Here is a 24922-nt window from a genome sequence, read left to right as displayed (position 1 = left end):
CAGAAAATAGTAAGATAATCCATCCAAAACTTCAGCCAAAAAACAAACAAACAAACCAACATTATTATTCCTATTCTCTAGCATTATTGCTTTTGGAACAGGAAAGACTGGCAGGGGCACAAAAGGGAAGTGACACGAGAGGAACAATACTAATTTCTATTGTAAGTGACATTTTGTGTTGTTGAGTTAGGCAAATAAAGTCTCACAAATAACTCATACTAGTGTACAGTATTTATTACCTTCCATTAATCTGAAACCAATCATTTTGATATGGCTAAATTAATTCTGAAATAAACATTTTTAAATACATAAGATGATGAGAGACTTCAACATGAGAACGTTTAATTGATCTGTACTCTTATCCCACATGCAAAGTATGTCATTCAAAGATATCATACATTTCCTTTCATTTTACACTGGTCCATAATAAAGAACAAATTCTCAGGAGGGAAGCAGTGAGGAAAAAAAGCATATTTTCAAGTAGCCCTTTTATTAAAAAAGGAGCATCAACTATATATTAAGCCAATGTGTTTCTCTCTGATTTTGATTTTACTTACAGTATACAGTTTTGCAAAATATACAGCTTACCAATGATACACAAAGAGAAGCCCTTTCCTAGGGGCAAGTAACAAAAAAGAATACAACAGAAAAGGATTCTACAGGTTAAAAAAGTTGTATTTTAGAACATTATGCCAATTCAGAGTCTCCATTGCTGGTAAGAAAGGTCATGCACAATGCTTTTTTAAGAGAATGTTGTCATTAGTCCATGAGAGATTTGTCTGCATGCTTCACATGAACAGAAAAAGGTACAAGTCACAAGGGAAGTAACTCTCTCCAGTTATCTTTTAGGCCTGTCTATGTCATCAATAGCAGCCAGCAGCTTCTGTCTTGCCTTCTTGTTGATGTGGGATCCCAGACAAACATTCACCAGATTTGTCAAGTGCTTAGTGGAATATTCCTGGCAAATGAAAGCAGATTATGTTATGGCAAACAATAAAAACAGTGGATAAAGATAGAAAACTAAAAACCAGACGTACACGCTGTGGACTTTTCAGCTGATAGCAGCAGTTGGTACACAAGGGAGACTTAAAATGGTAGTTAAGTCAGGCTTGGAGAGTTTTCATAGCTGAGACAGAGAAGCACAAAACTGTATTCTGCTACATGGCAGATTATAATGGAAAATGCCTGCGATTTTAGTAGTGTTGGACTAAGTTCACAGAAAATAATACTTATGTATTAAAATCATCTTTTTAATATATTTTCCATTCTTTGGGAGGTGTGGTCGGAAATACAAATATGCAGATTAGATGTTTTTAAACACCAAACCATTTTTCTAACAAGCTGTGACAAAACTTGATTTTTTGATTTCTCATCTCTGATAAGCTTCTAAATACTTCTGTACAAAGGGTATTCAAACACCATTAATTTCAGTACATGATAAAGGAGGAAAAAATTGCAAAAATGTTAAGAAAAAAATTCTTAACACCTGTCAAAACACCACATTTGCCAGTACTACCTTTACCCTTAAACACCATCCAAACTGTAGCTTTCACCAGTGAGTTTAAACAAGAGTTTTTCCATATGGATCACCAAATGACAGCTCACAGTCTCTCTCATAGCTCCAGGTTTAACAAGAAAAATGATATTACCAAAGTATTTATTTCATCCATTTGTAGTTGGATCTAAAGTAATTGCAAAATACTCTAAATTATCTCTAAATGCTCCATTTTAAAAGACTTTCCACTTTAACAGTGGACCAGCTCCAACAGCATGCAACCATTACCCTCTATTAGTCCTGGTATGGTTAGGTTATGCTACCATGAAAGAATGCTAAATGCTTTCAGAACACAAGTGAAGACTTATCTCAGACAGCAATGTTGATCTGGATTCAGTTTTATTAAACAAAGAAAGAAAATGCAATGATTTTATCCACTGTGCCTTAAAACTTAGTTGAAGCAATCCACTCCTAAAGGCCTAATTTTCCAATTGTACTCTTAATGATCCAATTGTGCACTTTGGCATATTCAAAACAGAATACAAAAATTTTCAACTTCAATGAAGGCTAGAGGTTCATCACAGGAAATTTGGCTTAACTACTACTTCAGATCATTTTTGTAGCCCCATTTTTAGCAGCATTTAGTGTACTTATGCTCATCCCATTCATACATGTTTTAATGCTTCCTGGTATATGAACTACAGCAAGAAACCAGAACGGCCCAGCTGGCAAGCTTCTTTACTGTAATACTGTAGGGTGGAGTTATGGAAAGATTTTTGATTATCTTATGAAAATTTGCTATTTCAAATCACATTGTACTAGCTTTAGCTATGAGGCACTGATGGCTTCCAACTAAAATACAGTACACTTTTGCAGAGCTCAAACCAAAAATGGATTATGCATATGCACTGATGATTTCGCTTTGTTGATTCACTTGAATAAAGGAACAACTTTTATAGGGATGGTGTCTGAAGAACACATTGATAAATGACTTCAGTTAACTCTTAAGATTGTAAATGGTCAACTACCTACAGCAGAATTATCTTTATAAGTGAAAATAACGTCTGAAAATAACAGATATGGGCATATTGAAGAAATCTTACAGTCTCACTTTAAAAAAAATAATAAAGATATGTAATTTGGGGTGTTGGACTAGATGATCTTTCAAGGTCCCTTCCAATCCCTAACATTCTGTGATTCTGTAGGATTCATCAAACTACCAAGTCTCTCCATCATCCAGTGCAGCCTTGGTCTTTAGTGAACCACTGTTAATAGATTGCCCAGATGCTCCACAGAGCACTGACTGGCCATGATTTGCCAGATCTAAAATCCATTTTCAGCCTGTAAATTCCCTGACAATGAAGACTACCAAATAGCTTTCCTTAACAGCTGCATACACCAATGCAGGTGTTTCCTCTCTCTTGTTGCTGTTCTAACCTCACAGCTGATTTAGAAAAAAGTTTGGGTCATTGCTTGGGCTATGAAACAGAGTTCACAGTGTATATAGGCTTCAGGTGCCTGGGATCCAGATGCTTCTTTTGCTGTAGCAGAGTTGCTACCTAAGGAGTGGACAAAACTTTTCTTTGGGTTTCAACTCATCTCAGAACAGTGGGTAGATTTCTGCTCATATATATAGTTCATAGCACATCTTCCCAGGATGAACTCTATCAACTATAGAGAAAAGACATGGACTTAATAATGGTAAATGGTAGTAATAGCAAATAAATTTATATTTTCCTTTTGGTCAAAAGTATTATAATTATTATTAATGAACAGCCTGCAAAGTCTCTGTTCGTACTTCTTGCAAATACATATTAACTTCATATGATAATAAACGTATACATATACACACATGTCCATGTTGCATCCCATACAATATTATTATAACAAATTAATATACACATGCATATGAGCATATTCATTTTTTAACACACAGAGGAATTGGTTATTTAGAGTTGTAAAAGATTACAAATTTAACTCCTACCCTGTGCTCCTTTATCCAGCGCTCCATGTCATTTTCTGTTAAGTAGTATGCTTTAATGTAGGTCTCCACAAATTCTTTATCTGGAATGGGCCTAATGTCTGTTAACTTTTCTAGTTTCATTAAAAACTGTTGAAAGTCCAGTTGCATCAGGGCACGTCCTTCATTGCTGCATTTCTTTACATTAGCATAACTGAAAAGAGGAACATGGTGGAAAGTAACAATTAGAAGGAAATAGAAATGAATCTTACTTCTCAGAGCTGTTTAACTTAGCCTTTCAAACCTTGAGGAGGAACATAATTAAGGTTTTAAGTTAAAAGCACACAAGAATGCTTCTTCAGATTTTTGATGCAGTTTTTATTTGCATTAGTATAATATGTTTTAGTCCCCCACATAGAACAGAAGCCCACAATATGCAGTAATACTAAAACAAACAAAAACCACATGCTAAAGCCACTAAAAATCCTACATCGAGCAGCTTAAGAATAAAAGTGGGATAAAGGAAATGAAATCAGTATTGATCAGTGTACTAGACAGTGGCTCTAGTCAAGTGATCACGATCACTGAAATGTGAAAGGTACCATGGCAATTTTAAGAATGATCAACAGGAGCTTGCTGAACTAATTGTGGAAGCATCAGACAGGTACAAAGCCATCCAAAATCACAGACAACAACCAGAGGATAAAGGGTGGCAGCACTGGCTAATCTCTGTGAGAAGTTAATGGTTTGATGAGAACAAACTGACAGAAAACTAGTGATAGGTCTGAGCTCAAAGAAGAAGGAACAGTAGATGAGTTTAGGACAGGGAAATACTAGGAGGGATTCCAGTGGGGTGATAGGCAGCAAAGGAAACAGTCTTTTTGAATGGATGAGAAACAAACCCATTGGTTGGTAGGAAATAGTGATGTTAGCCAGTTGAAAGGCAAGGAGTTGGGGAGAAGACAGGTGTTTTGTCCCATTTACTTTGATTTGTGGCATGATGTTAAAGTGGAAACAATTATCAAAAAGGAAGGATAGTTTTTTAGGACATCTTATGACGAAACTGGGAAGCTACATGGAGGTCTGATGGAGCTGGATTTAGTCTCCCTGAAGATAAAATTGGTCTCTCAGAGACTGCAAGCAGAGGGAGGGAAATAGACATGAATATAAATGTGATGGCTTGACATAAGCAGTGGAAGCTGGTGATTCACAATAGACAACTAACACTTGGAGAACAAGGATGCTGTTGGGGTCCTAAATTAGAGGAAACAGCAGAAGAGTGGGATGGAAAAAAGTGAAACAGGCAGTAGGAAGTGTAAAGTAGGAAGGTAAAGATAACCAAGAAAGATATATGTAAACAAAAGCTGAAAGAGTGAGACAGCACATATTCAACAATGCAGATGACAGCACAGACAGGTAGCAAGTGGACAAAACCGCAAAAATAAATGCAGCAGATGAAAAGACTACAATACTCAGGCTACAATAAAGACCCTGAAAAGACTGGGACACTCATGGAAAGGTAGGAATGAGCATAGCATAGCTGTTCCTGTCTAAGGTGTTTGAGTCCACATTTACCAAGCCATCTAGGACACCTCTCCATTTCTGATGAAACTGTAAGGCTCCTGCTCCACAGCTATCCTAAGGTAACTGCTAGGGTTGACAACCTTCTTCCCTGCAACTGTCTTTCTTCCCAGCAAAGACAAACAGCATCACCACAGAGATGCTGCAATCATACTTCAGCCCCTTAAACTCAACAGCTTACCAGTGCATTGCAAAAACTAGGACCTTTAAAACCATAATATATGCATTCTCACTACAGACATATTTACCCAAGACCAAGACTTCCACAAACTACTTACCCTTCCACAAGAGTTCTATTAGCTAAGCGAATGCAGTGCTCCCAAAGGATATTTGAGACTGGCAGTGGAATACGGACTCTCTTAGATACTTCATTCAACCTTCTGTTAAATTCTTCAAATTCCTGATGAAACATGAAAGGTCATTACTCCATCAGCATGAAAGAGACTGTGCTATATACATGCTTAGGAAAAAAAACAAACAGATATGCACATAAAACAAACACTGAAAAGTAAGAGCAAAGCAAAGAAGCTTAATAGGCACAGACTATAGAGACAGCCTGTGCAGAGTAGAAAGCATACCACATTCTAGTATATCATTCATAACATGACTTCAGTAATTTTATTTAAAAAATAAAAAACACTACTCTGGTTCTACAGAGGTGTAGGTAGTTCTCAGCAAAACTGAGACATCCAAAAATTAGCCAGGTGTCTAATCCTTCAAATGCTGTTTCATTGCCTCACTCTCTAAACTCATCTTTAACTTTCTGAAAGCCCCTGAATAAAATCCAGTGATAAGCTCTTTATCCCTCTAAATACCTGCCCCATCAGCATTCAGAGAGAAGCTCAGAAATATAGTAACCATTTTCATTCCTCAAACTGCATTATAAAGCTTTCAGGTTCTTTAGGAAGAACCGAGAGCACCCACTGAAAACAAACCAAATCCAGCAGTTTAGCCGGATACTGTGTTGCTAGATAACAGTTCAGAAACAGGCACCTGAAACATCAATGGACTTGAGCTGTTACTATAAGTGACAAACTAGTCATAACTGAAATTAATTACTGCTACAATGATTTTTGTGACTTACACAAAGTGAAATAGAAGCTGGCTGCCAGGAACTAATGCCTCTATCGTTTAAAAAAAAAATCAAATAACTTTAAAACAAAGCAGACCTTGACACTGAACTGCATGCATAACGAGCAAAACCAGTTTGTACTGCAGCCTATTAAGGCCATACTTGTTCAACAAAATGCTTCCATTCCACAGCTGGAATCTAGCTTTTATCCTTTTCCTATCAAGAATTCAGCAAGAGAACAAGAAAATAGACACTCAGTTGGGAATTTCAATAACCATTTTAAGCTAGTATCTGACCAAGTAACTGGTGTTTAATGTAAACTTTCTGAGAAATGTTGCAAGAGGAAGCACAATACCACAATACCATGCCTTAACAGGCATAGAGATGACTCTTGTGAAGATGCACATGCCTGTCACTCAGGACCAATGAAATTCTTCAACAATCCTCTTTTCCCAATTTATCCACTTCCACACATACTATATGACTAAGTAAGGAATTCTGCATATGCACGCACACAGCTAAAAGCAGTTGGCTATTACATTAACCATTCTGTTTACATCTGACACTCCTGGAGTCACACAGCAAATCACTAATTGCTAAGTAGTAATCTAAAAGCCTCTGTAGAAATTATTATTAGTTATAAAACATAGAGGCCAGAAATTCAGAAAGGTTTTTAATTGCATTAGCTGATTGTCCTGAAGCAGATTCATCAGCAGTTGCACACTCATAGAAGGGAAAAGTTCTACTGCAGTGACCAAATGCTGTAAGTACAAACTGATTTCAAAAAGCCACAGCTGCATAAAAAGGGGTAGTCACAAAGATTCAGAGAAATTCACTGCATTCTCTTTTTTTTTTTTTTTTTTGAAGCAGAGAATAGCTGTAAAGTACTAATGTGTAATCAAATCTGTTATTCAACACAGATGCTTAACTTTCTCTGTGATATATACCTCACAGATCTTTAGATTAATTTTTCTAGTTTCCCTGTGAGATTTACTGTAATTCCACAACTTCCTTCTAAAGACCTTTATAAATATAGTTTAGGCATAAATAAAAATCTAACAAAGGACTGTCACAAGAATTCATTCCATATGCCATAAGATACGGCAATTGTATAACCACTTCTACTGAATGCAATTGAGAAGTTGGCTGAATAACTTCTCATTTAGCTTCCTTTTAAAATGCTAACTTTTAAAGAAACCAACTTCAATTAGATAGCATACTATTATTAGTAGCGCTGGTCTGTCTGATAGCACCTGTGATACTGCTCAAAGACAACTGATATAATTATGCAGAACTGCAAACAGCCTTTGTTAAAACAAATAAACACACACCACTTCCTCAGGCCACTGTATTTTCCTATTTTCCTCAATGTTACTTCCATTTAATAGGCATTTACCTTCTATTCAGGACTTAGACATGAAACTCATTAACCTTTTGGGGTTACTTTCATCCACAACGTAGTCAAAAAATCAGCATTGAAAACAAACATTAATGTATTCTGCTAGTAACAAGAATAATGAAAATTCTGGACAGACCCCCTTATAACAACTTAGTATTTGTCAGGATGCTGGATAGCTCTAGTCATGCTGCTTTAATAGCTTTAGTGAAGTATTACAGCAGTTAAACGTTTAAATAAGGTCTAGCACACTGTTTCTCAGAAAGTATTCACCTTTAAAAGAGCATCTACGTATACATTGTGTTGTGACATGATTTCCTTCACATCCCATTTTACATTAGTCATGAGAAGCAGCATCTGTTCATAATCAATGGCTTTAGCAGCAACAATCCAATAAACCGGTTTGCGTAGTTCACTGGCAGTTGACACTGTCTGAAATCGAATAAAAAGGAAATTCAATTCAGTAAATTTCTGGCTAATAAGAGCAACTTATAACTATGGTGCACAAATATGGGTACCACACAGTACAAGTTCCAAACTTTCTGTTTAAAAAAAAATATATCACCTGTGAATTATACAATTCTGACCTGAGAATAGAACTGCTGAAGAAAAGGCTTCTTGGCAGCTGGCATCACAGCATCAAGATGAGGTTGAAGAAACTCAAACTGCTCAGCCAGAAATACCCTTTGAAAACAAATGAAATTCACCATGAACTAAATGCAACATTTGGAATGCCTCTACACTTCTGTTCCACCACAGTTAAGATATTTGGAAATGATATGTAACCTTGGAAAATGTATTCCTGATAAGAACTGTACCATTTTTACGCTAACATGTCAATGTGTATACTCAGTTCTGGCAATTTTAAAATGTGATTGCGATCAAGAAAATGCTTCAATAAAAACACTAAGGCTTGAATAGCAACAATTCAGATTTCTGTTTTACTCAGGATGGACCGCTAAAGTCTGATCCAAAGCCTAGTAAAGTCAGTGGACAAGTGTCCCGTGATTTTCATATGGCAGGGCAGTCTACATTAAAAAATCCATTTCAGAATTTCAAAATAACATTCCAAGTTACATACTTACTAGTGAACTTTTAAAAGACAGAAAATGAGATCAAATTCTTCAGCATGGGTAGGATTATTATTTTTATATATATAGTAATGTAATGAAGAAGTACATTTTTAACTAAGCATAAATGAACATTTAAAAAAAAATACAAATAACCTCATTTGGAAAAACATTTTAAAAACAAATTACTAATCTTTAACAGTGTCCTCTTCTGTGAGAGGAAAAAAAATAAAATCTGATTCTTACTTCTATTCTGACCAAATAAAGAACATTTTGTAAGAGTTTTGCATTCCTCGCTCATTATAATCTTCTTTTCACAGGTAAACTTCCACCTGTTGCCAAAAGTATCAGAAACAAAGTCAAGCCAATATGAACTAAACAGTTCTGAGTCTCATATTAAGTACTCAAATACTGATAGCTATGGTTTAAATGGCACATACATATTAAATACTCCCATTAGCCTCTTAAAAATTATATTTTTTCCTGTAAGATTTGGCTCTGTAATATCACAAATTACTGGACCAGCTGCAGTAAAATTTTATTGCTTGTGCTTGCAGGTGGTAAACCAAACGATCGGGTCCTGGTACCTTTAATTAAACAATTACCTCTATTGCTCGTTATTAAAATCACATTCAGAAGTAGGAATTTTTGACCTCTGAAGAAGGTTTTGGCATGTAATCACAATCTCTTAAACGATCCTTAGCTTCCAGTGACCACAAAACACGGTGTACAGTAAATAACCTACAAGGATTCCGTGGCTACCACTCTCTCTGCCAAACCATACAGCGAGTTGCCAGACGTCAGAACTACTAGATGACTGAGATGTGGGCTTGGCACCTTCTCCTTTCTCTCTTCAGCAGCTGTGAGAGTTCCTGCGGGATCAGCAGAGACCTCCTAAAACAAAGAATTAAACAACTGAAAAAAAAAAAACCAACAATTGACTGGAAAACAGTAAGAATGGCAGTAACTGAGCAGTTTCAGATGGCTTCTTATCTGATAAAGGAATGTTTCTAATTTTATGATTTAACTTAAATCAAGCCTGAATCCAAGGTGACAACCATGTTTTCTATTTCAACAGTATGGTGTTCAAACAAGTGAAAAATCACTTCATGCAGATCAATATCTGTCTCAGGAAAAGTAAAAAAAAAAAAAAAAAAATATTGAACAAACTAATGCCCATACAAGCTTTAGCCCAACTGCCTACAGAGGGATTAACTTCTCACCCCTGGATATAGTTTCTTCAATATGACAGCAAACAAAGAGACAAATCAAAGGAATATTATTCATGTGTGGGCTTAACCACTCCTGTGATCTGTGGCTAACTTAGGTAAAATACATGTGATGTTTTTTTAAACAACACTAAGTTACCATTCCAGCAGAACTTTTATCCTGCAGACAACTCAGTTGTAAAGAGCATGGAAATATTCACAGCAACAGAAAAAACACCTCTAGATTTGACAAGTATAAATATCAGTTACAGATAGAAGAGGAATCACAGAAGGAACAAATTTCCAGAGCTACTACAGTGGTCTAACCAAGTGTATAAGTGCTTATGCTTACCTATTTGCCAATATCAGATCAGGACATGAAAACAAGAAAGCAGTTATGGCTTTACATTTATTAGTCATACTATGTTTAGCGCTTACACACAGTCTACAAAATATGGGAAGTGCTACAAAAGAAAAATGATACAAAACACAAATCAGATGATGAAGATTGGCATGATACAGCACTGGGTTCTTAACTAAGAGCCTTCCATGTCCCCAGGATAAACATTCTATGGCCAACAGGTGGTATGACAAATCAGCCTGGTTCTATGATTCTAAGACATTACCTAACTCATTCCAAGTATTCCAAGGAAAAATACACGCTACAGATCTTGAAAAGCCAAGAGAGAAGGCACTGCATGCAACAGATGAACAGGTGAAAAGGAGGAAAGCAATGTGTAGGTTATTCTGGCAGAAAAACCTGACAGGGCTATTGTGGTTATAATGCAGCAATTAAAGGTGGAGCAGGAAAAAGAAATTATGTCGAGTTGAATAAGGAGTTTGTGAGAAATTAAGCAATTCAGAATGAGCAGAAAAATCAGAACTTAAAATTCCTATAGAAAAAGCAGCACTAAAATGTATCTACAGACTGGATGAAAACCAAGTCAAAAATTACATTAAGAACATAAGACAACTAGGACAATAATATTGTCCAACAAAACCAAAATGGTTTGAGGTGCAGAGAACCAATGTCATTGCTAGTTTGCAATGAAATACTTATGAGTATTCTGTTCATCTGCCCCAAGTATCTCACTTTTGGAAGCTACAGCACCAGTTAAGGCAGCTATCTTGCATACAGAGGATATTCACAAACAGGTAATGGCAGTACCATGACTGAAGAAATATTTTTGTGAAGATAAAGAAGTTGCTAAGAGACAGATAAAATATGGCATCAATTTCCCTTCCAAAACACATCATAGATCACGAACTGATCGATGCCACGTACTGACTTAGGTTGTACTGGTCTCAGTGTATTAATTAACATGGTCAGTAAGCATCATTACTATTGCAAAAACACATTTCTGGTAGAAACGACAAACGCAAAGACAGAATGGGTGCAGATCTTTCTACACATCCTGCTTGGGGAACTGACAGTGAGGAGACAAGCTACACAGAAACAGACACTTGTTTCAATATATTTGGCCTAATGAAAGCAGTAACTTGCCATTATATATTGCTCTTCTTTCCCTTTTAATACATCCTGCTGGTATGAATGAAACAACCTAGAGACTGCTGTTTCTGAAGAATCCAGATCATCTCTGCTGTTGTGTAGCAGGTATCTGTACTGAAGCTGTCTTACACTTGCTACAGAAAGGGCTGAATATGGAGTTGAGATATACATGCGAAGTTCAATACAATGTACCCAAACAAATTTTTTTCCTCTTACCTCTCCGAAGATGAAACTGCACCCTAATCCGCTTTAACACAAACACTTAAAGAACTTGATTTTTTTTTTATTCTTTTGAGTTTGCCAGCAAGTATTTCCTTGAAGCTACTTGGTTTTGCTTTGACACACCGAATTTGTTACTCAGTCAATGAGATCCCAGTACTCTTAAACATTATTTACTATAACAAAACAAAGACAGTTCTGCTCAAAAGGCCCTTTTTATTTGTTTTTCACTAAACCTATTTCATTTATTTGGCATAAGAAGTTTCAGACCATAATTAAAGCACTGTCAATATTAGCAGTGCAGAAATCAACGTAGGCAATAGCTGGACAAAAACTCCTCAGTGGTGTATTTACAATGCTTTGAATCTCAGCAACACCCAAAGAACATGCTTGCTCAATCCTGTAAAGAGCTAAGCAACCAAATCTAAGATTGTTAGACTGGAGCATCATACACCGGTCCTTCCATCACTGTCATTGTGACCACCTTACACAAAACATTCAAGATTAAAAACACATTCATGTATCATAAATACAGGGGGCAGGGACAGATTCACTTCTAAATGAAATGCAGTGTTTTGAGTGGAGAAGGAGGGGTTTTGTTTGTTTGTTATTGCTGAAAAACATAGGATTACAGTAATGTTAGTTGTATCGGTGCAGGAGCAGCATACATGTATGGACATTGAACATTCTGGATCCCAGCTGAGGTGTCAGATCATTGCCCCATGGTAAAGGGAGCATAGCTGAACATGTGTTTGTATTCCATCTTTTTCCTGTTCACAGTCTAAAACAGGAATTTAAACTACAGGTGGACTTGCTGCAGTTTATAGAATACAGTATACACTGGTTTCACTGTGAGGTATTGCACTGTGAAACAGAGGAAGAGTGATTCAACTATAGCTGAGTACTTACAGGGGACAGGACCCTCCAGCCGAAGCAGGGGTATGTGATGCATAAGAAGGGACACGGGGAAGAGGAGAAGAAACACTTTAAATAGCTGCAGTCTTTTTGCTCAGTCATGAGTCAGAAACCCGTCTCACTGTTTCTCGGTGGTCCAAATGAAAACTGGGATAGTACTTCCTTCACAAGTATGGTGACTATACTGTAACTACAGGATATATTAAAAGAATACGCATTTCTTGTGCTGTAATAATAGGGAAGTAAAAAACTTTGAACAGAGCAGCTCCATAAAAAGCTGTAGAGAATGCCTCCAATCAACCTCCATACTCCTCATATTGAAGTTCTGGTCCAAGGCAATCCCAAGCACAAATACAGGCTGGGTTGAAAATGGATTGAGAGCAGCCCTGAGGAGAAGGAGCTGGGGGTGGTGTTTGGTGAGCAGCTCAGCATGAGCTTGCAATGTATGCTGACAGCCCAGAAAGCCAACTGTATCAGGGCTGGAGAGGGAGGAGATTTTTGCTCTGCTCTTGTGAGACCCCACCTGGAGCGCAGTGTTCAGCTCTGGGGCTCCCAGCACAGGAAGGACATGGAGCTGTTAGAGGGAGTCCAGAGGAAGGCCATGAGGATTATCAGAGCTGGAGCACCTCTCCTATGAAGACAGGCTGAGGGAGCTGGGGTTGTTCAGCCTGGAGAAAAGAAGGCTCCAGGGAGGCCTTACGGTGGCCTTCCAGTACCTAAAGGGGCCTACAGGAAAGCTGGGGAGGGACTCTTTGTCAGGGAGAAGAGTGACAGGACAAGGCATAATGGCATTAAATTGAAAGAGGGTATGTTTTACATTAGATAGAAGGAGAAAATTCTTCACTCAGAGGGTGGTGAGGCCCTGGCACAGTCTGCCCAGAGAAGCTGTGGATGCACCATCCCTGGAGGTGTTCAAGGCCAGGCTGGATGGGGCTTTGGGCAACCTGGTCTGGTGGGAGGTGGCCCTGCCCAGTGCAGGGGGGTTGGAAGTCAGTGATCTTTAAGGTCCCTTCCAATCTAAACCATTTTATGATTTTATGACGATTCTACAAAGACACAAAAGAGAAGGCAGCTTGGCTTTACCTTGCCAAAAGCGGAACCTCCCTTCCATTTTGCTTTTTCTTTCACAAAGCAGGACTAAAATCCAGCCGCACAATAATAGAAGTAGTATCCTATGAAGGTATCTGATATAAACTAGACGGCATTAATTCAATCCCAAAAAGGATACTGAAACCTATCATGACAATTTTATTTTATTTAAAAGAAATGGCCTCTAAACTCCCCAACTTTTCCTCTTTCTCTTGTCAACAAATATAAATAAACCTTCATTCACTTGCTATCTCTTTTAATAAATGAAGTCCAAGCTAGGAATGATCCAGTCAAAATTAATAAAGAGTCTTGACATAGACAATAGAGCTCAACCTTCACAAACACTAAGAGATGTGAGGAACTATTCTGATCTACATGAAGTTCTGACAAAGCATTAGTAACAGAATCAAAACAAACACTTGTTGGGACCATCCTTATAAAAATAAAATATTGAAAAACACTGCCACTGGGAACCAAAATGTAGGAGAAATGATAGTCCTTAATAAAGTTATTATGAATAGAAATCAATGCAAAAAAAAATCCTAACAGGCCATGAGACTGAATCCCACAACATAAACATGCAAAATATTTTCAGAAAGCAATTTACAACAAGCTAAGAAAAGAGACAGGAATTTTGAGAGGAGCACAGAACAATCCATACAGTCATAAGAAATAGCCATTTTATGACAGTAAAGTTTAGTCTTCACTTTCACAAATTCTTAATGATGATAACAATAAAAATACCCTGGAAACTTTTCCTTCCTCATGAATCAAAAAGTAAAAAATTCTTACTGACAGCATAAAACCAGCATGTGTTCATAAGATATTAATAATCTTCATTGAATGTCTTGAAGTTAGCAGTTGCTACTTAAGATTTCTTCCTCCTTTTAAATCTTACCTAGACCACAGCTATTTATTCCAAGTGACACTAGCGTTATCTGTAACAGCACTGTTAAATGACTGAGGAAGAAAAAGAAATCCAGTTATTTTTCCCAATTTACTCCTAGAAATAATTTTTTAAAAATTATATGGACTGGAAAAAAAAATCAAAACAATGCAAAGCACTGTCAGGAATACTGACTACAGATTAAATTAAAAAAAATAATTCCAGGACTTTATACTTTTCCAAAATCTTTATTAATCTGCAAGATCTTCCTAGATTTTTTCTTTTCTCTTCTGAATACATTGATTCTGAGATGAATATCAAGATGACTAGTTGTTTTTTTTTTTCTGTATTATAGAGGCCTAGGGTTAATAGTTCTCATGCTCCCTCTACTGACTTTGTAAGAAATGGCCCCAAAACCCTTTAAAATGTTTATTGGAAAGAATGGTTTAGGATTCAACTGTTCTGAATGCTTCAAAGAATTGAAAAGGCACCTGAGTATGATTTTGTTGAATACCAAATCCCTGTGAAAGTTGTAGTAGATCATTTGTCTCCCACTTCTGCCTTGAAAAATAAATTCTTCCTCCAGCATACATGGGATTAATTACTGTACAACATATCTATGATACTCTTTAGAAATGTCTTCATAATGTTTCAAGTGTTTTATATTTAAGTCAAAAAAAAAGTATACAATTCCAATTTTGTGTACTTCTTAACAATATTTCTTCATAAACACTGCTCCCCAGTTGAATCTACCAAATCTACCTGCTTACCCTTTGTAATCACAGATGTGAAGGAACAGTAATCTACTACCAGTGTGACACAAGGATCATATTCACTCTGCAATTTCTGCAAATAAAACAAAGTGACTGACAGAGCCTAGTTTGTAAAATATGACAGAGAAAATTCCCTGATATTCAGAGATGACTTAACAAAGGGCTTAACTTACATCATGATATACTAAGAAGCTGTCTTTCTCATTACAGACATTGAATATGAGAAGAGAGAAAAAAGAAAATCAGTAAGCCATGATGAAATACAATTCCTGAATTTCTGACACAACCCTCTATTTCACTAAACATTAACAAAATCCAGGTAGGTACTTACCAGATCAATGAGGCTCTCTTGGATTCTGTTCAGTGTCGTGCGTAATCTGCTGCTACTGAGGCCCAATCCTGTTGATTCAAACTGGAAGAAATATTTAAGTTTGGAAAGGAACAGTCCTTAGTTTAAGCTTTACAGGGTTACAACAAAAGTTCACTGGATACAATTTACACAAAAGTTTTAGTACATAACTGCAGCTATAACTGTACAAAATGAAAAGATGATCAACAGAGTTCACTGCACTCAACACTGCATTGATGTAAAGGATGACCTGAGTACATTTCATGAAGATGACAACTTACCATTCAAATCAATCAGTACACATCCTTTACTGCTGTAACACTTTAAGCGAACACGGGACTCTAGATTGCATCCTCTGGGACACCAGACTGAAATGGCACACAACTGTGCCCCAGCTGAGACTTGCATGCACACCACACACAAGCCAAATGGCCTTGACTTCTCTCTCAAACTGTAAATTTCTTCTAATCCCTTACTGAATATCTAACTTGCACATGTAGAGCTATACCATTGATCTTTATAAAACAGTCATTATTACCTAGTGTTTTTAAAGATCTACCTGACAAATGTGCCATCTTCATGTTCACAGCTCAGCAGCATTATGGGGCAGGTGTTGAGCTGGGATAAATCAACACACTGATTCCCTGGTAAATGCAACGAATTATACCAGCTGAGGGGCTGATCTGATGTGTGATTAGTGTAGCTACTTACCTTCTACTTGCCATTACAAGGAAACAAGAACAAACTAACAAACCAAAGGTGGTGGAAATGGGACAACTACACAACACACATCTAAGTCAAGAATCTGGAAGTATTTGAATACAGTTCTGGTATGTGATTCACACCCCAAAAAAAAACAATCTACTGAACAATATTTAGAGCAATGAAGTTTACTGTATTAGACTTCCTTTCAGTGCACTAAATCAGGGAAAGAAATGTTTGAGTCCTCTTCCCTCTTTTACATACAAAAAGGAATAATTTAGGTCCCCATCTACTACATTTAACCTTTCTGACTTAAGTCCATCTGTCCTAATTTTCCCATATATTCAGTGAAAATTATATATATACACACACACACATATATATACATATGTATATATATATATATATAAAATATTTATTTTTTAAATTGTACCTGCAATTTTCAGCCATTAAATTTCATTTTAAGGGAGTTGTTTCTGCACCATCAGAATACAGACTACACAGTCTGCCGTTATTCCTTTCTCTCTACCTTTCCATTACTAACTTTCAACAGCTATCAGTAACTTTCAAGTACTTATTTTATAATAATATATTTATTGCTAAAAATGGCAATTTCATGTTACTGTGAAACACACAGGAATAATAATAAGGAACGCAAAAAAAAATCTTAAGTTTCCGTAAAACATTGCAGAGCTCCAGATTCAGCAGGCAACCTGTTACAGCTTGAAGCTGTACATCCGTATGTTTAAGAAAAGAAGGAAAAAATAATAAATAATAGGGAAAAAAGAGATTATTGTTCAGCATCTCCTCCTCCAGGCCAGAATTTCATGACTTTAAGCAGAATATGTCACTCATCAGTATAACTCTTCTCTTTTGCTATTTCTATATGCAAAGTGGTAGATATTCAAATGTCACAAATGACCTAGTGCACTTAGCATTAGAGAATTTATAGAATAACTTCACTCATCACCAATTCAATGTGACACTTTATCTTTACAAAAAAAAGTTTAAATGTTTTCTACAAGAATGGCCATTGGATTTACACACTATAATAATGTCAAAAAAAAATTAGTACCTTAAATTTATTTTGCTAAGGAAAACTATGCTGTGGCATGTTCATCAGTATTGTACACTTTCATGAGTATATATTAAATATATGTAATTTATTTTAATTTCAAATTAGGTTGTTCCATAATTTGAGATAAGTAGGAAAGACAGCCTTAATGAGGACTCCAGGAATTAAAAAAGTTTTGAAATAGTAATTTTGGTTATAATGGTGTGCAACTTTTGGCAGTGAAGAAAGCCAAATACTGACTACACAGGCTAATCATTCTAAAGAGTCCTGGAAAGAGCAATGACCTAGCATCATGACCGGACATAGAAGTCAACATATGTATTTTAAATCCCTGATTTCCACTGAACTGGCAACAAACTATGTACAATTGATCATTCCTCCTGTACTAACTCACATATATAACATAAGCACAGTATTTCAACCACTTAATGAAGTTATAATATTAGCATACTTTCAAGAAACCCATTCGATGCATGTTTTATAAATAAAAATTAGAACAGGAACACTGACAGTGGTCCAAATCACATACCATCAACCATCTCTACTTTTTAAGGGTTTATAACATAATGGGAAGTGAGAACATTTAAGCAGCATTACAAGAGGGTTTATCTCATTCATAGACCCTTTGTAAGCATTATGTTTCCCACAGAAAATCATCTGTCAAAACAAAAACTAGGCACACTACGAAGACGTCACAATTTTACCACCCATCTGCTATAATGTTTACCTGCCTAGCACTGTGCTGTTCTCTGAGAGAAGTAGAAAGTAAGGAACTTGGTATGGGCTTTAAAAACACAAAACAAACAGAAGGTGCAAATATATATAAGCACTAAATACCACAGCAGCTGATTAAGCCAATGGAAATCAATTAGCTTAACAAAAACAAAACAAAAAAACACACACCCATCTTCTAAACACAAACAAATTGCAAATATATTTGTTCTGCCAAAGAGAACAGCTCAAAAACATTTAGAACCATATGCTGAGAGTCTGAAAATCCAATGCAATTTGCCAAAAGATGATGATGAATTTGGAACCCTATTACATTATTGCTTGTGAAGTAATTTAGGGGCCAAGAGAGGAGAAAATTGTTTTTACATGCAGCTTTTCATAAATGCTTTAAGACCATCCTGTTGAAAGTTGATCCACGTTACGTAAAGATATTGCCAACAAGCATTTATTTTAACTACAAGATCACTCAAAAAAAAAAAAAAAAAAACACTAAAATGTTTTTGTTAATGCAATTAGCTTGACAGAGTAATAATATACCTGAAAAACTGAATTTCAAACCTCTTAAACCTGAGCTGCTACTTAACCTTCATGGACACTTTCTCCTCTTTGAGCTATTATCTAAGCTGAAGAAATACATATAGGAAAATCAAATTGCTTTATCCTTTCTAGGCTCCAAGCCACCACGTGCTATTGCAGCCTACTCCTTTGCTCTCCACTTTCTTCCACTACTTCCAGGTACTTCACATTGTCTTTGCTGTCTATTCAAAATACTGCTGGAAAAAAAGACCACAGAATGTATTCAAAACACAATCGGCTTCATGTCGCAGCAATAATGATGCTCCCTATACTTACTCCCCTTGTTGCTGATTTAATCAGCCTTTTCTAACTCCTGCATTCAGATCCATTCTGGTAACACTAATTCTCTGGAAGACCATATATTTGGTACCATCTTAAGTAAAGAGATCTCCTCTGTATTCTCATTCTATGTATATAACGATACTGTGAAACAAATTATGTTTCTACCCACCGTGTCATTTCGGCCAAAAAACGTATAGACTGCATACAGATAGTAGTCGAAGAGCTGAGACATGAAGTGGATCACATCAAACGCAATTGGTTTGAGAATATTCATCATCTGCATATATTTACCTTGAAAATTAAATACAGAAGGTCAGTTTTCTCAGCATGAGTGCTACAAAGATAGTGGTGAGCTTGACAAACTCAAAGAAAATTTACAAAGTTTATTATTTAGCTTTGACTATTGATTAAGAGCAACTTAGCAATATTTTAGAGATTAGCAGGTTTAAAAATAAAGCTACATATTATGGCTAAGACACCATAAACAACTCAAGACTTCTCTAAGTGTGGATGTTAAACCGTATCAAAATGTCACGAACAATTCTTGGCCTTCTGGTACCAAATTAAAAAAATAAAATAAAATAAAAGACAACCTTCTGGTTCCTTCACAAGTTTCAGCTTCATTTAGCCAAAAAATAATAATCACTTTAAGTAATCTGTAAGTGATATACAGAGCCACTGGAGACTTTACGCATTAGTGTGTGTTTACATATGCGCATATGGATAATTTTCAAACATTAACTTCTGAAAATAATAACTGGAAAAAAAAATAATCTCAGGACCTTCATCTATACGTTAGGTGAATCAAACAGATCACAGGATTTGGACTCAAGAAGGGATTTTTTGCTAAAGGTTTAATTCACAGGGCCTATAGGTATTTTGTTTTCTAGCACAGGCATGTCTCTTTTCAAAGGGTCCTAAGTGTACTTAATGAAAACCCCTGATTTTGCAGAGACCCTGGACTGCCAGTTAGCTAGCTCAGAAATGACATACTACTTGCCTTATTAACATTTTAAAAGCATAGAGTATAGTCAGCTTTGGGTTATTATAGTAACACACAACAACTTTTGAACCAAAAAGTAAATGCAGTTCACCCAGCATGTAGGATATAGCACATCATTTAACAAAATTTCATATTCCAGACATGTTTTGACGTGACAGGTTGGAAAAAAACTGTATGAAGGTGCCAGAATCATTTCTTTTTCCTGTAGTCTGCAACACTGTTTAATCAAAGTTAACACTGTGCCCAGCAAAGTAACTTACTAATCAATATAGAAAATATGGTTTTATACAGAGAAACAAAATCAGCTGTTAGTATCAGAGGGAGTAACTTGAATCGTTTAAGCAATTACTTGTGCTCATTAAAGATGACATTCATTTGATAAATACATGACACAGCAGTATGGTAAGAATCAAGCAAAAACCCAATATTGCTACTTCCCACGTTTCTATCTAGCTTAAACTCCCTGCTTGAACATCTGCGTCCCAGTTTGCTAACACACACAAGAATATATTTTGTTATTTTTGGAGATCTGACAAGGGTTGCAATATTTAATATTTGGCAGGTTACCCCACTTGTTAATTCTGCGCTTAATTATCAATGCTTTGACCTACGGTATTATGAACAAGCTGAAAAGCAGACCTAAAAAGTTCCACTTAGCTACATTTGTTTTTCCGTGTTGGAAGACAATTCCAGCACAGTTCTGTGTGGAAATTTATGGATGTTTGGAAAGGATGACACCCTATCAAAGCAGCTGCCACCTTCATGTGTGTTATCGGAATATTCCATATTGCCACAGAGTGATTTTTTCCACTTTGTGCTAAACACATTTTTCAAACTTGCCTGCAACCTATACACAATATAAGGGTGATGCGTCACATTCTGGACAGTTAAGATTTCCAAATATCTGTGTAACTGGCATAAATGTTCAAGGTAGTCTCTCAGGCAGTGTCGTGCGCTTTTCCAAAGGGCTATACACTGCTCAAACACTGTCCCTATAAAACTCTTCTGTGGCCAAGAACATTTCTCTATTACTATGTCACTTAGCATCTTGACACAACAAGTGTGCCAAGAACATTTCCTCCCAGTTTCTCTCTCTCAGAGGATGCCAAATTTTAACATCTATACGTTGTTACCTAGTTGCACTAAAGTTCACAGTTTGGGTGAAAAGGGTGTACGAGAACATTTAAAAACAACACTAATATCCCAAACACGTGCCATGAATTTCCAGAAATACCACTTAAAAGTTTCAACAAGTCAAAGTAACTACACTTTCTAAAAACAATTCATAAAGGCCAAAACTGATGAACATTTGCCAGTTCTTTTTGTTGTTGTTTTGTTTTTAAGTATTTCCAGCACTTCTTCTGTCCTTAAAGGAAGCAACTAGACAGTACTTTCTATCAGACTAATCTATTTAAATACGATCACTACAACCCAAAAGGTAAATAAAATGTATTCATAAAATATTCCTGTTGATGCACAGACAACCTAGGTCAAAATATTCCATAAAAATTTAACACAGGTTCATTCTTCCTTTATGTTTTAAGTCAACATGCAAGAGTTTGATAGGAAAAAAATAACTCCATAAATTAATCTAATGGTTCCTTTATGCTGGAAACAAACAGAGAAATAACTACCTGGTTATGAAAAACAAAATAAATTGAACCGTTCACTTGAAATTCAAATTAAAGAGTTAGAAAAGTTCCCACATCAGTTATACACAGTAACTCATTTATTCTATTTAATTATACTAAGACACACTTTGTTTTATTCATCTAGCCTCCAGAAAGAGCACTCAAGAATAGTTCAAAAATGATTATGAGCATTGCCATACTCTTTCAGCAAGTACTACTACCTGCATATTCCTAAAAAGTGAGGCAACAAGTTCTTCTACTTGTTTGGGCAATTTAAAATCCCATCTTTATCTCACCCCAGATTTCCTGCCATAAACCTGGTCTTCTTTATGATTTATCTTTAACTAACATGGGGAAGCTGATCTACATCTAGTAGAGGTGATACTGATGGAAGATGATACAGGAGGCAGGAGTGTCAGTGACAACACGTAGCATGGACAAAAGCTGCTTAAGTACTTGCATTATTGCCACCAAATAAAATCTCTCTGAAATTACAGCCTTGTTTTCAAGGACCAAAACAGTAAGAGAGTACAGGCTTTCTGATCATGGGTATTGCATATGCAATTCACTTTGTCAAACGATCTGAAAAATAAGACCCTTACCCCACATTGGTTGCTTACATCTCCTGCACAGAAGTCACAGAATATCCCAAGTTGGAAGGGACCCACATGGATCACTGAGTCCAACTCCTGGCTAAGTCAAGCAGTTCCAGAAGACACCTGCCTGCATGTCATATCCTAGTATAGTAAAGATATCCAGGGCAAGTACCATCTTCTGGAGCTTCTGTACTCCATTGATAAAGAATCCCAGACACTCATCTCAGTTACACTCCTTGGAACTGAACAGTGACTACGTACCATGGCATTTTCCTAGCCAAAATCCTGAGACAGTGTGAGACAAACCAAAGCCTTCCACAGCATTAACAGAAACCATTGTTAAAAGATGGACACGTTTCACGGCATCCCTGCATTCTGGGGAGAATGGACCAAACCTGGATCTCTTACAACCTCACATCATGATGCCTGGCTAAATCAGGTGAGCAACAACACGTTTACCTTTTTGTTTTACAGGGATGAACCAAGAGACGAGAGGGGAAATGCTAATAAAACTGATAGTCTGGCTAAATGGTGGTATCTTGTTTCTTGTTCCTGTAACCATTAACCATTAGTTAAAGAAATGCGTATAATGCCTCTGGGGATACAATCCGGAAGGACTGAATTAAGTATTTATATACTAAGACCGAAAATCATCACAAAGGATGGGCACGCTGTCAATGTCTGTGGCAGAGGTGCAATATGCAGTTTATGTCTAACAGAAAAGTGGTGCAAAACAACCTGTTTCATTTACGATGTCAAAGGGTAGGTACTTCTCAAAAAAAAAAAAAAAAAAAGATATAAATAAAGATGAAAGTTACGAGGCATCATAGTGTATTAGAAACATGAGAAAATGTAAAGAAACCAGAAGAAAAAATGACTAGGACAAGGCCAAGTGGAAAAAAGCAAAACTAATTCACTCAGAAAGTCATATTAAGAGCTAGAAGTATCAAAAGTCTTGCTGAAACTTAACATGGCAATATCAGGAGTTTTCTAATTACAGAAGATTAACAAAAGCAAAGCAAAATGAGGCAGGAAACACACACACAGACAATACAGACAAACAGGATAGTACCCTAAAGCAAGAATGAATAGTTTGCCCAGGGTTTTCCTTGGGACAATGATACTGACAGTGGGAAAAGGAAGGAGAAGGGGGATAGGATGACTAATGGAACTGAACTGGCCACTTTCATACACACCAAGTGGGCTGGACAAAACCTTAACACAGACAAGTTAAAGAAACAAAGGAATCAGGACCATGAAAATGACCATGAAATCAGTGGTCTGGTAATCAGGGTAATAACCTGTACGTACGACAAGCAGTCAAGGCACATGTACCAGTATGACTGAAAAACAGCAAATAAAAACATATTCAAGAAGAGGGAAATAGTCATTCAAACAATCTATTGCTTTAATTTGTAGGATGCAGGGCTTTAGATTAAGCTTTGAAGATAATACGGAAGTGACACAAGCAGGAGGCGGCAAATGGAGGCAAAATTAGGATAAAACAAGTCATGGGTCTACTACAAGTGAACTGTACCAGACTAAGACATACATCCTTGTTAGGGAAGTTATTTGATTTTCTATACACAGTGTATTTCACCTATCTAGGATTTAGTCAAAGGGTTTAGTAAAAGAGAAGGCAGAATGAAGAGTGTTAAAAAGGGAAGTATCGGGAAAAACTACTAGTGGAGTTTCCAACAACTGGCCTCTTCTTTAATATTCTCATGCATGACTCTGGCACAAAAATATGAGTGTGATAATGGAAAAAAAAAAAGAAGAGCTGGTACCAGAACAAAAAAGGATTGGCATAATGTACAGGAGGAACTGGAGGACCTTGATGACTGCTGCAATAAGAATCAGATGAAATTCAGTAATACAAAATGTAAAGCCACGCATTTAGGGATCGATTAATTAAAAACGTGCATATTTCTGCATTAAATGCTCATCCTTCGGAAAAAAAAAATGGGAAAGTGAAGGACCTGCTGGTTGTACAAGCTCATTACAGAATTACTGAACTGCCGGTGTAAGGAAGCTATGAGAAACTCCACTTGAGAGCAGGAAGCTGCAATACAACAGCTAAACAATCCAGTAAGATCTCATCCAAAGCACTGCACATTCAAAAAGACTAGACAGGGTCCAACTATTTTTTTTAATGTCTTAAAATTCATTTACCATACATGCTAGAAACCAGAGGTTTGAATTAAAATAAAAACATATACTCTGACAATTGTTCTACGTACCAACAAGCCTTACTACATTCAGTGTAGTGTTTGTTAGGATAGGTGCATTCACTTTATTGAGGTTATAATCCGATCTCTTTCTGCTCCTCAGAGTTTCTCGAGAAACACTTAAAAGAAAAAAAAAGAAACACAAAGTATACCAAACATGACTACCTAGTATATTCAAGGACATGCAAATAAAAATTAAGTAGAAAATAAAGCCCTTCTCCCCTACCTTCTCTCCCTCTTTTAACAGGAGGGTATGTCTTCCAGAGCAATATTTTATTTATGCCAAAGCAAGTTATGATTCAAACATTTAAAATAGTCTAGCCTAATTTACTGAAAACAGTACTAGAGAAAGGAGTTTCTAAGATATAGTCCAAGACTTGAGTTCTGCATGTCTATGTCTGACTTCAGCAATCATTTTAACAACTCTGCCTCCGATTCACTGTTTATGAAGCAAAGAAAATTAAAATAATTCAGGCTGTGACAAAACAGGAGCAGATTAGTGAGCTATTGCTAAAAAATGACTATCTAGAAATGGAAAAAATTCTGAAGCAGATGAAGCTAAAAAGCCATTAAT

At 36.4% G+C, this 24922-nt stretch overlaps 1 protein-coding gene across 1 annotated transcript in view; it reads right to left on the bottom strand.

Annotated features, from left to right (window-relative positions):
* Nucleotides 1–219: 219 nt before the first annotated feature.
* VPS50 (VPS50 subunit of EARP/GARPII complex) overlaps nt 220–24922 on the bottom strand; it is a 75677-nt gene continuing 50974 nt past the window's right edge. Inside the window, exons 20-28 of the mRNA XM_082754555.1 lie at nt 24361–24467; nt 19060–19181; nt 15506–15586; nt 9320–9468; nt 8092–8188; nt 7778–7936; nt 5315–5436; nt 3480–3669; nt 220–958 (exon numbers count right to left, since the gene is read on the bottom strand). Of these exons, the coding sequence (XP_082610681.1) occupies nt 839–958; nt 3480–3669; nt 5315–5436; nt 7778–7936; nt 8092–8188; nt 9320–9468; nt 15506–15586; nt 19060–19181; nt 24361–24467 (1147 nt within the window). The 3' untranslated portion in view covers nt 220–838. The remainder of the gene's footprint in view (nt 959–3479; nt 3670–5314; nt 5437–7777; nt 7937–8091; nt 8189–9319; nt 9469–15505; nt 15587–19059; nt 19182–24360; nt 24468–24922) is intronic.

This window comes from Aythya marila, assembly GCF_965140915.1.
Source record: "Aythya marila genome assembly, chromosome: 2".
Classification (NCBI taxonomy): Eukaryota; Metazoa; Chordata; class Aves; order Anseriformes; family Anatidae; genus Aythya; species Aythya marila.
This window is presented reverse-complemented; position numbering and strand designations above follow the sequence as displayed.